The 18413-nt window shown below is 32.2% G+C and overlaps 1 protein-coding gene across 1 annotated transcript; it reads left to right on the plus strand.

Moving 5' to 3' along the window:
• Positions 1-863: 863 nt before the first annotated feature.
• Positions 864-16643, plus strand: LOC129906324 (grpE protein homolog, mitochondrial). The gene is made up of 4 exons (XM_055982048.1): positions 864-1067; positions 1210-1546; positions 16145-16300; positions 16371-16643. The coding sequence occupies exons 1-4, from the start codon at positions 994-996 to the stop codon at positions 16482-16484; spliced, it is 681 nt and encodes a 226-aa protein (XP_055838023.1). The 5' UTR covers positions 864-993; the 3' UTR covers positions 16485-16643.
• The last annotated feature ends 1770 nt before the right edge of the window (positions 16644-18413 follow it).

Here is an 18413-nt window from a genome sequence, read left to right on the forward strand (position 1 = left end):
AACTCCCCGGGATGAACTGTATTATCGATCCACGAAAACACACTAAACTGCTTACCGACATATGTCATTGGTGACACTTACATAGCCAAATGTCATTCTATCACTTCCGCACCGGCGGCTTCAGTAATGAGAAATCTTGTGAAAGTGACTCTCACTCCCGCCGCAGTGCATCTGCGTCTTCGGTAATAGGCATGACTACCTTCTCTTCATATACCATGGATGGCTGTAAAATATCTATCGAGCTTACCTTGTTTTCTGTTTAAGCCTGGTACGCTGCTCGCGCTAAATTTTAGCTCCCATACAAATTATCGAAAATTTTTAGCTAAGATAAAATGGATCCCATACAAGTTATCGATAACTTGTATGGGAATTTTATCTCAGCTAAAATTTAGCGCGAGCAGCGTACCAGGCTTTATCATGAGGTTTGACTAGCTTTGTAGTGCTATGTCACATTCCAAAAGCTAGTTGAAATTTCGACTACGTAGTCACTAGATTATAATCTAGTGACTACGTAGTCGTCACTATAGTGAATGTACGTGTCCACTGTCAAACATTGGCGAAAGGTTACGTCAAAATAAAAAAAATAAATAATAATAAATTCTGTAATAATTTCTCAATTGGGTACAAGTTTAATAAAATAGTGTTATTGTTGAAAAACACGATTTTTAATTTTGCAAACTACCCGGCGTTAAATACTCCTCTTTAAATATTTGAAAAACTCTTTAGCGAAAATTCAAAACGGCTGTGCTGCCTTATATTGTGGTTCCACCTCAACAGTTTAGTTCATACGTAAAACGTGTGGTGCTTAAATCGCTTAGAAGATTATGTTACACTCGTGTTTTTTACTTCCAAATTCCAATGTCAAAAATACACTTCCAATTGATTACCCAAATCAAGGCCGTAGAAAATTAAAATTATATCAACCCGGCTGATTTTCGTACAATTCAATTTAAATTAATACCCAAATTTACATTAATACCGGCTAGAATAAAAATGACAGCAAAAACAATAACTTTATTATGGCCATCAAATCGCAGTATTTCCTATATAGGAACACAAAATATGCGGTAAGTACAGAGGGACTTTGCTAACTTTTTATAATGTGACGTAATGTTTTAGTCATTTACGTTTCATTTAAATACTACAAAAATTGATTTTAAATACTGAATATAGTCAATTAAGATGTTGTCCTTTTAATAATATTCAAAGAACTTTGTTATGGGCTTCCACAAATCGAGTAACTATGCGTCAATACGGAAGCGAAAAAGCTGAACCTTCCTCAAGCACAGCTGAACCTAGTGAGAACGAAAAAAAGTTGATTGCCGATGTCGAGAGTTTGACAAAAGAAGTCGAAGCTTTGAAGGAGAAGAACAATGAACTAACCGACAAGTATAAGAGGTCACTGGCTGATGGTGAAAATTTACGTACACGTCTTACTAAACAGATAAGCGATGCCAAACTTTTTGGCATTCAAGGTTTCTGTAAAGACTTGCTTGAGGTAGCTGACACTCTTGGCCATGCTACTGAAGCTGTTCCCAAAGAAGAGGTAAGAATTATTTTGTAGTTTGATTTAGTTTGGACTTCACTGTTCAAAGAATCATATTTGATTCATGAAATCTATTTTGTGCCGCTACGTGCATGAATCGCATATGATTCAAAATAATTACAAATCGAAAATTATTCTACGTCCCTATACTAATTTGTAGAAAATTCTCTCTACGTTCAAATAATTTTATAAGAAAAGATCAATATCACGTCATATGAATCACATTTGAACACATTTTTTGTAGGTACTGCGTCCATAAATCATACATGATTCTATTTATTTTTATTTATTTATTTGGCTAGTGGCCATTAAGGTCTAAAAGAAATTTACAATTTTTTAAGGTTGCATTCAAATTTTTATCAGTAATTTAAGTAAAACAAAAAGCAATTAACATTAAATATTTAAATATTTGATTTTGCATAAATGATTAATTGATTTTTAAATTGATGTAAATTGTTTATACTTCTTATATTCAGTGGAAGATTATTATAAGATTATTATTACTGGATTGTGCTCTAGTCGGTCTCGTTCGAATGATGTTGAATTCTTCAATGTTTCGCAAACTAGGTATATTGTATATTTCTATTTGTAGGTATTATTGATTTAGAGCCGTTTTCTTCACCAAAAGTTGAAGTCAACTTGAGGATTTTTATTCTCAACTTGTGATTTTGTTTTTCTTCACTCAAAGTTGACAGTTTCAACTTTTGATTCTCAACTCTCCAGTTGGTCAACTTCTGGTTTGCTCAACTTCCGAAAATAGTAGAAGTTGAGGGAGCAAACTTGAGAGTTTTCTGTGAATGTCATATTTTTTTCTTTTTTTATGCTAAATCTTGGCAAAAACTCTTTTATTTCTGTTTTCGTGGAAAAATTGAGAATTAAATTTATGGAAAAATATTTCCCAGTCGCAGAATATTATTATTCATTAAAAAATTGTCTCGATTGCTTTTTAAATTTGAAACTGACAGTATTAGTATAAACTGTCACAAATATCCCAGGGATTTTTTCAAACTGGAAGTTGGTCAACTTCTGTATTTTAAAAGTGAAGAAAACCAAATGTTCAACTTTTGTTCCAACCTTCGAGTTGAAGTCAACTCTCAAGTTCGCCAACTCTCGAGTTTGATTCAAGTTGAGCAATAGTGAAGAAAATCCCCCTTAACCCTCTACTGCATGAATTATGAACGAAATGAAATAAGAAAATTTTTAACAATTTTTTAGCTTTATTAGGGGTTGAAAAAAGGTATTACATAGAAATTTTTAATTTTTTACATATATGTATATACATTTTTAGAAACATAAACCATACATACATTGGTTAGCATGCAGCAAGTCGATTTCCAGCAAAAAATTAACTACCCATATATGGTTTAGTATGCATTCAAGGTATATTTTTAAAGTATGTTTTTATTACATTGGACTTTCCTAACTCATGGAATTTATTCAAACACTTTCTTTTATCATTGTTGCAGAAGAACACCTTCCATTTTCTACACATTATGTACGTCTTCATTCAGAGATATGGTCGATGTTTTCAGTTCGAACTGAATTCAACGGCTTTTGCCCTTGGGTGTTGTGAGTGAATTGGATTTTCGGGATTAGATGGGGCTGGACTTCCGTGACTTGTATATAACTCCCCCAGCTTTGTTTTGTTCCATTTCTGCATTTATCACTTGCCAAAGTTGAAGGGCATCCTTTTTTTCGTGACAATGTAGGTTTTACAGATTTGCATAAGTGCTCGGAGATGGCTTGTTTAATGTTAATCTAATTTTGATTTTGGTGGGGACAGCACCCCCATTTATTCGGCTTAATTCAAGCTACAAAAACTTAGTCTAACTTAAAAACTCACTTATAGCTAACTTAGAGGGTGATCGGGACAGTTAAGAAGGCGGTGTTTAAGAAGAGACGTGCTGATGTTGAAATCAAAATAGTCAAGGTTCGTGTTTATACTCCGCAACATTCGAGTGAGGGGTTCGTTGGATCCATAGGATGTACGGTGGGAGGACAAATAAAAAAGGCGAAGCTAGATCGTCATCACTTCGAAAGCCATCACCAGTTTTAGCATTTACACACTTATTTTTCCATAGAAAGTCTTTGAATTCATTTTACAAAAAAATAAAAATTCCACAAAAATCAGTAATGTAAGTCGCCAACGCATGATAACACATAAATGGTGTTTTGGAAAAAACGCCAAAAAAAGACAAAAAAAATTATAAAAACAAAAAAACAAGCTTCTTAAACATATAAAAGTATAATAAATACATACGAAACTTATTTTTAATTGGATGCAACTTACTTGTTTATTATAAAAAAAAAACACTTGAAAAGTACACACTTTTATTCACTGATTTGCACTTTACACATGCTCTTAAAACAATGAGTTTATTTCAGAATCACGACTCTCTTACTGATAATAAAAACCGATTAATTATTAAACTTACAGTCACATTAATCATGTTCTAAAAAATATGTAAATTATACGCAAAAATAGACATAATTTTAATAAAAATAAGTCATAATAGAACTGCAGTAAAACAAATGTAAAAACGCAAAGAAAACTTATTATGAAAAATTCCCCAAGTTTCATTCTCTTTTAACTAGAAAGCAAAAAGAAAATACAAATTTTCTGCATTTTTGCGATTCAGAGCCCTTTTTCCGAAATCCTTTTTCCCTGGAATTTTTGTTTAGAATAGAAGTCTAGAAAAATCTATTTTCCGAAAGTCGCGTACATCCGGAATGTGTAAAATATTTTGCCATGTCTCAAAACGAATATCTATCGAATATCTTTTTTTAGTAGTATTATAATCTATAACAGTATTTGTTTTAACACAATTCCATAGGTTTCTTGCTGACAATATGCAATTTACTTGTCATGGATATTAGGGTGGTCGTTATTTTCCAAAAATTGGAATTTCTATGCTCCCAAGGGCTTATATGGTTGGAAATAAATAAAAAAAAATATTCCCCAAGTTTCAAGTCTCTAAATTAATTTTAACCCGTGCCGAAAAGCGGTTGAAGTTTCTTATGGGAATAACATGGGGTTTTTGATCTTGTCCCATCAAATTTAAATTCCAGCCAAACTATTCGTTCTAAAAATCTGAAACTTGGCAGACTTATACCTTATAGTTGTAGCAATCATGTGGATTTTTTTCAGATTTTTAACTATTATAGTTTCGGATATTCAGCTCGGTAAAGAAAACCATTTTTTTCAGACTTTTTTAATTTTTTTTTTCAAAAAAAAAAAAAAAAATTATAGTAATAATAAATTCCTTATTCGTTTATGAGTAATTCCATGTGAAAAGAATATAGGAAAAATACTTATGTCATAAAATCTTGTTGTGTCAATTTTTAACGGTTCCTTAGCTCAAATATGAACTTCTGTATATAAATAATCCCCCCAAAAAATTAGCAAGTGAGTAGAATGAATTAATTCCCTAAGTCACTCAATTTTTGAGAGTAAAAAAAATATGATCTTTAATTACTTTTTTGCATATTTCTTGCGACTTTATACATAATTCAATTAAGGTTTTTTTTGCATTTGTAGGGTGATATTTAGACCTTTCAAAAACCGTTATTAAAAATGAAATTATAATTCATTTTAAGCTGATCTATTACAAAAAAGGTGAAAAACACATTTTATTTTTTTTTTCTAAAAAACCCATTTTTTAATTTTTTTTTTTTAAGTAAAAAATTATGATCTTTTCAATAAAAATAGTTTCGTAATGATTTTTTCACTTTTAAGCTGTTTTTTCCCAAATTTGTACATAAAACCATAATGAGACTCGGCACGAGTAAGATAACTTAGGCGACAAGAATTGATAACGGTATTTTGTAGAGGAGTTCAATACAATAATTTTTTACTATGGGAGAGGGGTTCTATCTCCCCTCGTTTAGGCGGGAGGGGCATTTTTCTAAAATATGACGTAAAATACTTAAAAACTTATTAAAAATCAACGGTAACACTTACAGTTATAATTGATATCTTTCTGAAAAGCCGGAATTGTATTATTAATTCATTCTACTCACTTGCTAATTTTTTTGGGGGATTATTTTATTATATTTTTTCTATATTCTTTTCACATGGAATTACTCATAAACGAATAAGGAATTTATTATTATTACTATTTTTTTTTTTTTTTGAAAAAAAATGAAAAAAGTCTGAAAAAAATGGTTTTCTTTACCGAGCTGAATATCCGAAACTATAATAGTTAAAAATCTGAAAAAAATCCACATGATTGCTACAACTATAAGGTATAAGTCTGCCAAGTTTCAGATTTTTAGAACGAATAGTTTGGCTGGAATTTAAATTTGATGGGACAAGGTCAAAAACCCCATGTTATTCCCATAAGAAACTTCAACCGCTTTTCGGCACGGGTTAAAATTAATTTAGAGACTTGGAACTTGGGGAATATTTTTTTTAATTTATTTCCAACCATATAAGCCCTTGGGAGCATAGAAATTCCAATTTTTGGAAAATAACGACCACCCTAATGGATATGACAAGTAGAAGGCATAACAACATCTCTGTTATTAAGTCATTTTACCAGCATGGTCGGATAAGATGACATACCTGCATTTTCTCACTAAATAAAGTTACTTATATATTTCATCAGTATAGGTACACAACTTTTCAAATGTTAATTAATGGTTTGTCCCCAATAGTGGTACGTGACCTTAAAAGGTTTTATTGTTTTTTGATAGTTTAAGACGTTAGGAAAAGCAACGACTAAAATTATTTCCAAATGGACCATTGTTTTCTTCTAAACTATTTTTTGAGGAAAAATTAATTTATTTTTTCTTCATCAGAATAATTATACCCTTGTTATCTTTAATTTTAATGTGTATTTCGGTAAAATTTACCATTAAAACAAATAAGTGGAGTTTTCTAAGTTTAATTTAATAATCATACTACCATATTGAAAAATATGGGAAAGCACCTTAATAAATAAAACAAAGAATGGCGTGGTTTAAAAAATTACGAATTGTGAATATGCTCTATCCAGACATCAGATACAAACATTCTGGGGGTAAAAAACCATTAATGGTAATAAAAAAATGCATAAAAACACTCTTAGACGAGTAAATTTATACATGTGCTACCAGTTTTGGTGGATTTACGACAAGAATAAAAGTGAAAAACAGGTATTATTTGTAATTTTATGACAATAAATAGAATGGTCATTAGTCCAAATCTCTTCTAAAATGGCTGAATTTTGAAAAGACACCATCACTAAACCAAGAACAGAATTGTATGCGTTTAAGGTTTTTGAAATCCTTTACCAGAAGAAAAGTTGAGTGATGGTATTTCTTGTTATTTTTGAATCAATGAACGTGTAATTTTGGAAAGTTAAACTATCAGTTTTGCATTCTGCGAAAGGAGAAACCATTTTGAGACCAACTTCATAGTTAAAAAAGAAGTATTAAGGCATGGATGAAAGTAATCTACTATGATAATACTGATAATGAATTTCAAACGTGAAGAATGGTCACAATTTTTTGTAAATGAATATTCAAGAAACCTTTCCTTGATTATATTGTATTTGTGAACCAGTATAGGATTTTTCAACAGGGCCACGTCTCCTCCCTGTAAAATATTGGGAGGAAGTGCAAAATCACGAAGTACTTCAGTATCTGCCATAGAAAACAGACCTGAACCTTGTTTAAAATGTTTGGAAATGGCTAGCCCGTACCGATAAAATTTGTGATCGTCGATTTTAAGACAAAAATATTGCCTTACAATTTAGGGAAGAGATTTAGATTGCATAAAAAAATTTAACATTCCAATTCCTGGACAGTTTTTTTATTTTTTATGAATAAAATGGCCACCATAAAAATAATAAAATAATTAAAATACATTTTTAAGAAGAATTTGATTTAAATTCATTTAATGAACCACTTTTACATCATTCTTTATGAAACAAAAAATAAACTCAGTTTTTTGATATAAAATGGTCTGCCACAGAAACAAGAAAAAGAACCACACGTTTTGAATTATTATTTTTTTTTTTTTTTGTTCATTCTGCTAACATCTTAAACAATGACTTGGCATCAAAAAATTATTATTTTTCCTACACTGAAAGGAAAATACGAATAATAACAAAACAAGTAAAAGAACCACACGTTTTGAATTATTTTTTTTTTGTTCATTCTGCTTACATCTTAAACAATGAATTGGCATCAAAAAATACTGAACATTTGAAAAGTTGTGTACCTATTCTGATGAAAAGGAGTGTGTATTAGGGTGATCTTCAGGAAAAAAAATTGGGGACGCCCTCTAGAAAACGGTTTCAAATCAGGAAAAAAAAATGCCCTATTTTTTTCAAATTCTTATTCCTAACCTAACATTAAGAAGTTTTTGTTTTTTTTTTTTCAATTTTTCGATATAACATCATTTGCACGACTGGGTCGCACGTACTTGCTCTTTTAGTTCAAAGTATCTTTATCTTAAATATCAATTGGAAATTTAAGATTTTGTTTAGTGTCGAGAAAAAAATTTAAAAAAAAATTGAAAGTTAAAAAATTTTTTTTTTTCAAAAACTTTTTAGAAATTTTTTTTTTTCAAAAACTTTTTTAATTTTCTTTTTTACATTTGACACTTCAAAATGATTTCTGTAAATTTTGAATAAAATTGACTTATGCTTTGATGAAATATATGAACTTAAAAAATATGTCAATTTTTGAAAAACGGCAACACCATATTTCCGTTCTCCGAATTTTTTAAGAAAAACTAAAAACGCAGTTTTGTTAGAATCAATAAGAGTATTATGTACACCAAATTTAATCGAAATCGTTAGAGCCTTTTTCGAGAAAGTTGCAAAACCTCGAAAACGTTATATGGGAGATATGCGTTAAAAAAGAGATATTAAAAAAATAAAAAAAAAACGGGTCTAGGGATTTACGTAAAAATCATCTGTACCAAGTTTCAAGCAAATCCATCCATCCGTTTAGGCCCTAGCTCGATGTACAGATGGACGCACAGACGCACAGTGGTTCCCTTATATGGAGTAAGTGGAAAAAAACCTATAAAAACCGAACGGGTGGACTGATTTGATTGAAATTTGGTATATAAATTAAATGAAACGAGTTCTCATCGTGGTTAACTGTGTGTCGTGCTTTAAAATTACTCATTTTTTTTATAGTCTAAGAGCCCAGAGCAGATTTTGGGAGTTTTTGGATAACCAAAAATGGGTCATATGTATGTATGTGTAGGTAATAGCGTCCTGATGAAGAATTCGAAAGTCTGGCAGGTTTATTTCACGGCATTCTATGGTTTATGGGGAGTTGAAAAATGCATTTTTTCCGATTTTTGTGTCGCGTATATAACCACTTAAATTCATATAGAGCCGATAAAGGGCGATACCTTGATTGCAAAAAGTTCGGTCCCAGACGTTTTATTCGCGGCATTACCCTTGCCTAATCCCGGAAGATTCGCGAAATAGCGACTTTCATACAAAAGTCAGAATATTATTTTTTGCAAGATATATAACCGTCTGGTGGTAACTCTTAAAAAATCACCATTACCTCCAGATACAAAATAAATTAGTGCCAGACGTTTCAACCACGGCATTACCCCCGCCAGACGTCCTTGAAGATTCGCGAAATAGCGATTTTCATACAAAAGTCAGAATATTATTTTTTGCAAGATGTATAACGGTCTGGTGGTAACTCTTAAAAAATCACCATTACCTCCAGATACAAAATAAATTAGTGCCAGACGTTTCAACCACGGTATTACCCCCACCAGACGTCCTTGAAGAGTCCTGAAACAGCGATTTTCATACAAAAGTCAGAATATTATTTTTTGCAAGATATATAACCGTCTGGTGGTAACTCTTAAAAAATCACCATTACCTCCAGATACAAAATAAATTAGTGCCAGACGTTTCAACCATGGCATTACCCCCGCCAGACGTCCTTGAATAGTTCCGAACGACTTCAACTGCAGTGATGACTACACTGATCTCTTATAATTTAAACAACTTTATTTTACGAAAAAAGCCGTTAAATTAGAAACGGTAATACCAGAAGCCAATTTCAAGTGCTGTTTGAGTGAAACGCATTGCTACACTCAAGAAGCTCTTACAGAAGAATGGGTCAACATGGGTCATTTGTTTAAACACCATAAATAGTATATTATATTATAAGCTTTAAATTAATACTAAAACGAAACGAAATTTCGAAAATTTTAAAGAATCTAGTTTGAGCTTAGTATACTCGGGACCCAGGCTATGCTGTATGCAAATTGATTGCATTCTGTGTTTAAATATACCTATTTTTAATCAAAAAACCAAATCAAAAAAATTGAAAAAATTGTTTCACTTTTTTGGGTTTTTTTCCATCTGGGTACCACTGTGCGACGGACGGCATGACGAAAACTACTTTTTTATCTTCTCCATCCTCGTAATGTTGGTTTTGATTATAAACTCGAATTTTTTTTTCTACACGAAACCAATACTTGCCCTATAGAGCAAGTAAAACAATGAGAGATTATAGCCTCTTCACAAAAACAGGGCGCCCTCTTTACTTTCATACGGTATCATACGTATAATACTGTGTATGTATGTATGTATGTATGATCAAACATCCGCACATCAAACACTGGACACAGAATATCGCCCATGCTCTAGTAACAACCAGTACAAACTTCTTATCAAAATTGGGCCAGGAAGGGTTAGAGATAAAAATATCAAAAAAATAGGGTATTTTTTAATCATTTTTCGGACTTGATTTAAGAGGCGTCCGTAAATGTGCAGTATAACGGCTATATTATTCACTAGTTTAAAAAATACATATGGATGTAAAGAAATTGAAATATGAAAAACAAATCCATAATATTCACTATCACACAGAGAAAAAAATGTCATTTGTAACAATTTTTTAACTATTTTCATAGTTAAAATCGGGATAACTATTTTGGATTTGGATTTATTTTTGACATTTGACAATTTTACATCAAGATGTATTTTTTAAACTAGTGAATAAAATGGTCGTAAGATTATTAACATAACAAGTATTTTAGTTAAAATATTTTAAACTGACATCTCTTTCCCATTCCAGATCGCGGAATTGGTGCTGTTATACAGATTTTAAACCATTGCAAAGCACCATTCCCATGCTATAACCTCGGTTTATCAACGCATTTCTATCCAAATTGTCACTTGAAGTCAACAAACAATGTATACACAATTGTGTCCCTTTGTTCAAAAATGATTCTGCAATATTTTTTAGTACAAGAATGTGATCATTATGTGGAGTTACCTGGTCTGAATCCAGCTTGACACACATTATTGACAATTTTCAAAGACTGTTGTAAAAAGTTTATACGTAGATTTCAAGAAAGATACGCCCTATAATTTGCCAGATCTGCGGTACTTCCTTTTTTTTAGTTAAGAAATGTCAGGGATTCTGTGCATTTGGCAAATTAATTATAATAGATTTGAACTCACATAAGTTTTTTTTTAAATTTTAAGGTAGAAAAAACGGATTTGAGCTTCTCTAAAATATTTTTTGCGAAGGTCCCTTTTGCCGTTGATTTTGTTCAAAGTCTTGAGCTTTTTTGTCCAGGTTGCTTTCTTCCCTCTCCTGTGACACCTTTGGTTTCCACGTTCTTTGTTTCTTCGAATATCCATTCGCTTGGAGAACATTGTCAACCAAATTCAGCTCAGCCGTCAGATGTTCTTCGTCACAAATTCTATGAGCGCGCTGAACTAGTATCGAAACCACAGACCTTAAATTCGCTGGGTGGTGGTGCGATGTAGCATGTAGGTATCTGTTAGTGTGCGTTTCTTTCCTATATACTGTGTGCCCTAATGTACCATTTATTTTCCTAATGACTTTCACATCCAAAAATGCAATGGAATTGTCTTTTTCTTTCTCCATGGTGAAACTAATTTTTGGATGTTGAGAGTTCAGATGTTCGAAAAAACTCACAATATTGGACTTTTTGAGGATGCAGAACGTGTCATCGACATACCTCAACCATATTTTGGGTTTCTGTGGAAAATCATTTAGGGCTTTTTTTTCAAAATACTCCATCCACAAATCTGCGACAAGGGGTGCTAAAGGTAAACCCATGGCAACCCCGTCAACTTGTAAATAGAACTTTTTATTGAAACAAAAATAGCCCGAGGATAGACAGTACTCCAGGAGCGGCATGTAGTTGTCGTTGATGCTGGTAGATGGTAAACGTTCCCTGATAACAGTCAGCACCTCCTGCACAGGTACATTTGTAAAAAGTGATGTGACGTCAAAGCTCACCATTACTTCATCCTCTTCGAGTCTTAAGTTACTGAGAATCGACACAAAGTGTGAAGAGTCCTTTACGTGGTGTTCTGTCGACCCAATTAGTGGTTTGAAAACTTCAACTAAATGCTTTGCTAAATTATAACACGGAGCATTTATTTGGCTCACTATCGGTCGCATAGGATACCCTTCCTTATGAATTTTCGGCAGTCCGTACAATTTTGGTGCCTGAGTACATGAGGGAATTAAGCGTTTATTTGGCAAGATCGCTTTATTTTCATTAATGAGCTTTGTCACTTTTCTTAAAACCCGGGCTGTAGGATCATAATCAACCGGCGAATAAGTGTTTGTGTCTTGCACTAGAACACTCATCTTATCATAATAATCACTTTTATTTACAACAACAGTAGCATTACCTTTGTCTGCAGGGAGAATGAAAATGCTTTCTTCCCTACGCAACTCATTCAATGCAACCCATTCGTCTCTGCTTACATTGCTTGTTGTTGTTGATGATGTTGTTGTTCTTCTAACCAGCACCGCTACGTCTTGTCGAATTGTCTCGGCATCAATGCTGTTGAGTTTGTTGCGCGAGATGCATTCTTCTACACTGCCTATCACAGTCTCGATTGGCACACGACGTGGAGTGGGTGCAAAGTTTAAACATTTGCTTAGAATGCTTGTGGCTGCTGGACTCAAGTCTACATTTGATACGTTGACAACGGCTTTTTTAAGTTCGATTGAATTTTGCTCTCGTTGTTTAGTTTGCGCGTTGATTAGTTTCACAAATTATTGTTGTGTTTTTTGAGTACAATGTTGTTGAATATTGTTCGCTTGCACACAAGTTATTCTGTCACACACACTTAAATCTTCTTCACTAAGAACTAATAATAAATAATAGCTTCACAGAAATTGAATTTAATTCACTACAATGAGAGCTAATTAATTTTGTTAATAACATTTTACTCGCCGTAGCAAGAACTTTCTTAGAACCATATATGTGTCGCATAGGTTTTAGTTTAACACAGGTAGGTATTACGTCACAATCTCGGCATCTTTTTAGGAAAGCTAAAGCACTGAGAAGGGCGCGCGCGTTTTACCCGAAAGCTCCCGAATTGGCGAAGGCATTTATGAATAGCCTCTCCGTAAAGGCTTACAATATAACTTTTAAGGCTTTCACGGTTCCTTACAGACATAATTTTTAAAATTCTCGGATTAGCCGCGTTTTTTAAACAAAGAAAATACTTTTGTACTCACCCCGAACGTTTCGCATCAAATTTCATTGAGCGTGGTCACCAAGAAACTGCCATAAAATGTTAAAGTTGGTTAGATCGGCTCCGCAAGTTGTATTTGTGCGTAGGCCGTTCTAACTCTGGTTGTTGTTGGGGTTCTTCTTGAGTTTGAATTTGTTGGGAGCAAACAATGCTTACTACATCACAGGGTGTTATCACTTCAACTTGGGATGACCGTGAGGTGTTGATGACGGTATCCCATGAACGCGAAAGTTTAAAACTATCGTCACGATTGAAGTTTTTGTGGCGTTTTATTTCAATCGCCTCGCGTACCAGCCGTGGAATGTAGTGCGACTCTTGAGCTAACACCTTCGCTTGGTCGAAGTGTATCCAGTGGTGTTCGTCTGGATTGTCCAATAAGTGCTCGCAAATTGCCGATTTTTCCCGTTGGCTTTTGCTAACCGCACTTATGTGCTCTTTTAAGCGAGTGGCAATGCTTCTTTGTGTTTGTCCAACGTTTCCCGGTGACCACGCTCAATGAAATTTGATGCGAAACGTTCGGGGTGAGTACAAAAGTACTTTCTTTGTTTAAAAAACGCGGCTAATCCGAGAATTTTAAAAATTATGTCTGTAAGAAACCGTGAAAGCCTTAAAAGTTATACGTTGAAAAACGTTTATCGCCAGTGATAAAATTACAGAACAGGGACCCTGATACTCTCCGGTTGCCTGCCGCGTGCAATATAACATAGAAAGAAGGCAAATAGATGGCAATGGATACATAGAACAAGTAGCATAGATCTATTCACTCGAATCTTTTTTGTTGGGATAATTATGCAGCTCTAATTTGAGTTTTTGACGTGAAAAAACCCCACCCACAAAAATTGTATTTCAGTTCAGGCGTAACATTTTTCACTTTCGGAAAACTCCCCATATTTTGAACTTTTTTCCAGGTAACATGCGAGGTAATCAAATTCTCTTTTTTCACTTAAATTTTGTTTTGACATAAAAGCTATATAATAAAAGGCAAGAAAAAAGGCAATAACGGAAGAATATGCGAAAAAAAGGCAAAATAAAATACTATGTATATTTGGAATCAGCGGAACGTCAAACGTCTTTGTTTTTAGTCCATGTCGTAAGATTGTGCAAAATTGACAAAAAAGACAATTTACCAAATCCTATTCTTATTTATATGTTTCTGAGTTCCATTTTTGTAAAAATCAGCAGGAATACCACCCGGTTCTGCTGCTTTCTTATCTTTTGACCTTCTTGAGCTTCATTGATCAGATCATATGTTTAAATGTCATCAAGGACTTGATTATGAATGTATAGTGCAGCTCCCGATGTTCTCAATCGCTGTACCACCAGGTTACTCTTTTGATAAAGATATTTGCTATTGTGCTATAATAAACTTGATTTCAGTCGAAAACAAAATTGTAAAGGAAAAATTTTTATTTCGGAAATGAAATTTATGTAGTTTCGCTGATTCGGATCTGTTGTGTGAATGCCTTGTGCTACTTTTATGACAAAAAAAAATAAAACAAATTGAATTATATTTTCATTTTGAATATAAAATATGATGCTCTATCATTTTCCCTGAGCCTGAAGACAATGGGCACGTTCAGGAAATATTAGGGACTAGATATTTAGGCAACGTCATTTTCTGAACGGAAATTTGAGTAAATTGACTAAATTAGTTTTGATGTGATGCTATTGTCAAATTTCAAAATTTATTTAAGAATTTTGGCGGTCACATGGGTAAGACACCAAATTTCACTAAACTTTAATGAATAAATAAAATTTATTATAACCGATAATGCACTTTTTAGTTGTTTTTCACACAAATAAATTTAATTTTGCTAAATTAATTCTTTAATTAAAAACAATCTGCTGTCATGTTGACAAAAAAAACTTTCTTAAATTTTTAGGGAAAATTTTCTTGCCTAACTTTCCAGTCAGCTTTCCAATAAAATTACCTAGATTGGAAGGATTTTTTTTGACAGCTGACCAATCAGAGACCGAGAAATTACCTAAATATTTAGTCCCTAACGTTTCTGAACCTGCCCAATATCGACTATTTTTTTTTTTGAGAGTTTTCAAATGATTCAAACACACAAGAGATTGAACTTCTTGTTCAATCTCTTGTGTGTTTGAATCATTTGAAAACTCACAAAAAAGACTCCAAATTGTTTTTTTTTTTTTAACGTCAAATTTGCGTTTCTATTGGTTCGATATTCAAGATTCGGGTCTTCAGGTTCAAAGAAAATAACACAGCATCAACATTTTGCACTTAAAATGCACTTCTAAGTTATAGTATTGAGAAAATCTACAAAAATTGTTAAATGCCAAAATGCATTTTATCTATTTGTTAGATACATCATAGGGAAAAAACTATTGGACAATACATTTTGACTTGAATATATCAATAAATGATGAAATCATTCTTGCCCATTGCTCATTTCCTTTGAGAATTTTTTTCCAGGGGGGGATATCTGATATCTGAACTATTATCAAATGATATAGAGTACTTTTGGTTAAAGTAGAACCTTGAAATCTGGTAAAATGGTAGTACTTGCAGCTTATACAAGAGAACAATTTTAAAACTTGAGATTTTCTATTCAGGGGTCGTGGTATCCTCCCTTCAATATGTTTGTTACACTTTCTAATACAATCACACTACTTTAAAAGCATAGGAAATATTTAAAACTTGAAGTTTTCTAAAATAAAGCATGGAATAAGTAAATAAAATTCTACAAAAATAAAAAAAATATTTTCTACAAGTAAACAAAAAATTGTATCTACTGGCAGAATATTGAAATACACAATGGAAAAAAGCTGAGTTTTGAAGAACACAAATTTAGCTTATAAAAAAAAAAAGAATTTTGACCCGATCACTCAAATTTATATTTTTGTTAAGTTGGGTATGAAATTCATTGAAGAAGTTTCTTTTTCGTTAGAAGAAAGAATTCAACTAGACACCTACATTTTATGTATTTTTAAATTTTTGTTTCAAATGTTTTAATAGTTTGATGAATATAAAGTCTATGTAAGTTTAAGCGACCCAGTTATACATTTTCTTTCTTAATACCATTATCAAGCTGGATAATTAATTTCCAAGAACATTTTTTATTTTTAGATAAATGAAAGCAATAAGCACTTAAAGAGTCTGTACGAGGGTCTTACAATGACTAAAGCTTCACTGAAACAAGTGTTCAAGCGTCACGGGCTAGAACCAATCAATCCACTGAACGAAAAGTTTGACCCAAATGTTCATGAAGCTCTATTTCAAAAGGTTAATTATTTTTTTTTTTTTTACAAATTTTTAAAAATTGTATTGAAACAATAAATGTTTTCTCTTTTAGGAGGACGATAATGTTGAGCCGAACACAGTTGTAGTTGTTAGCAAAGTTGGATATAAATTGCACGAACGATGCATACGACCCGCTTTGGTCGGAGTATCGAAGTCTTCGTCATGAGCATATAAAATCTTTATATAATACATAATTATACTCTTTCCGAGTTTCTTTAAAATGAGTTTTTATTTCATCAGAACCGGGTTTCGATGAAAATTGGGCGAATGAATCATTATTTTATATTTTATGAATGTTTAAATATAGAAATGTGAATTGAATTAATCTATAAAATTTTAATTTTTCTTAACTTTAATAGACATCAGCAAACTTTAACTAAAGTGTTTATAAAAACGTTGAAAATCTTTATTACAAGGGTTGTTCAAAAAGTTCGTCAAATGAAGGAGTTGAAGAAGCCATGGAGGAAATTTTCTTACCCCATATTGTTTGGACATTCGTTAGAGAAAACTAAACCAAATTTGCTTAAAAAGAGTCATTAGCTATTGAGCTTTCGTTTAGTTAGCGAGTGAAAAAAATTAAATTATGGATACAATTTATTTTCTAGCTGTGATTGAGGTGTTGACTAGAAAAGTACAAACCCTCTTTAATTGTTTCTAAGTGAAAAACAATGGATTATAATTGAAACAGTTGTAAGAACGGAATAAGTCCATTTTGCAAAATTGTTGGGAAAACAGAAAAAACTGAATGCTTTCTGTATTTTACTGTTTTCAGATGTTTGACCTTCAGATAAAATAAAAATTATGTAGATTTGAGTAGAATGAGACAAACATTTTATTTCTACCGGTTTCTGGTAGACAGGTATAACGGTTTAAAAACATTGGACTTATTCCGTTCTTACAACTTACGGTTTGAAATTTCAGCCAAAAGCCAAATTTTGAATGAAATAAACATATAATTTATTTAAAACAAAAGTTTTGAGCAATCGATTAACTATTGAAATAGTTTGAGTAATCAAAACAAAAAAGTGTTATACGTAGTAACACAAAAATTTTTGTTGTGGTCTATTTTTTACTTGAGTAAAACAAAAAATGGGAAAGTAAAAATAGGTTCGAATGGTCATTCTTTGGTTAATTTTCAATGAAAAAAACTTTTTTTTTAATAGCAATGCATATGACTTTCTCAGCCCGAAAAAAATACCGTTAAAAAAGCAAAAAAAAAAAATACTCAAAAAATCGCTTTTCTTGACTTTTTTCATGTATTTTTGGACTGTTTTGGTATGGATTTTTTTTTATTTTGATTTGATTCTCTACAACAAGTTTTAAAATCAATTTATCAAAATTATGCTTTGTTTACGAGATATATTGACAAAAACCAAAAAGGGGGCTTTTGCACCCCTATCTTCAATTTCCACCCAACTAAGTACTAACAAATTTTACATGGCTCTAATCCAATGAACCGTAGTGTAAAAAAAATGCACTACGATATTTCGGCAAGTTACCTTAAAAGTTGGTGTGTTCAATTCTCTTTTCAAAATGGTATGACATTGTTGAGAATATTCCATAAATAACCGAGATACATTTTTTTTTTATTAAGAAATCCGACTTTTTTATTAGGTAATTTTTCCATATTATTTAAGTTTTGTACCCTTTCAGAACCTTTCCGAATACAAAAACTTAAATAATATGGAAAAATTACCTAATAAAAAAGTCGGATTTCTAATTAAAAATAAAAATAACAAAGAAAAACCTGTTAAAATAAGGCCACCGCCACCGATTAATGTTGTCGGGGTTGCGGAGTTCAATAAATTACAAACTATTTTAAAGGCGTTACCGCCGACGAATTTTAAAGTTATCCCGCTTAATAACAACAAGTGAAAAGTTTGTGTAAAAGACTTCGATAACTATCGTCTCCTTTCGCGAAGACTAAACAAAGAAAAAGTAGAGTGGTACACATACGAAAACAAATCGGAAAGACCTCTACGCGTCGCACGGTTGTCCAAAATGACTTATCTCGTTGCAAAAATCATAACTTTTGAACGGATTGAGTTAGCGGTACAATTTTTTTTATTTGAAGGAAATTTCTAGGGCTGTTATA

This window comes from Episyrphus balteatus, chromosome 1 (genome assembly GCF_945859705.1).
Source record: "Episyrphus balteatus chromosome 1, idEpiBalt1.1, whole genome shotgun sequence".
NCBI lineage: Eukaryota > Metazoa > Arthropoda > Insecta > Diptera > Syrphidae > Episyrphus > Episyrphus balteatus.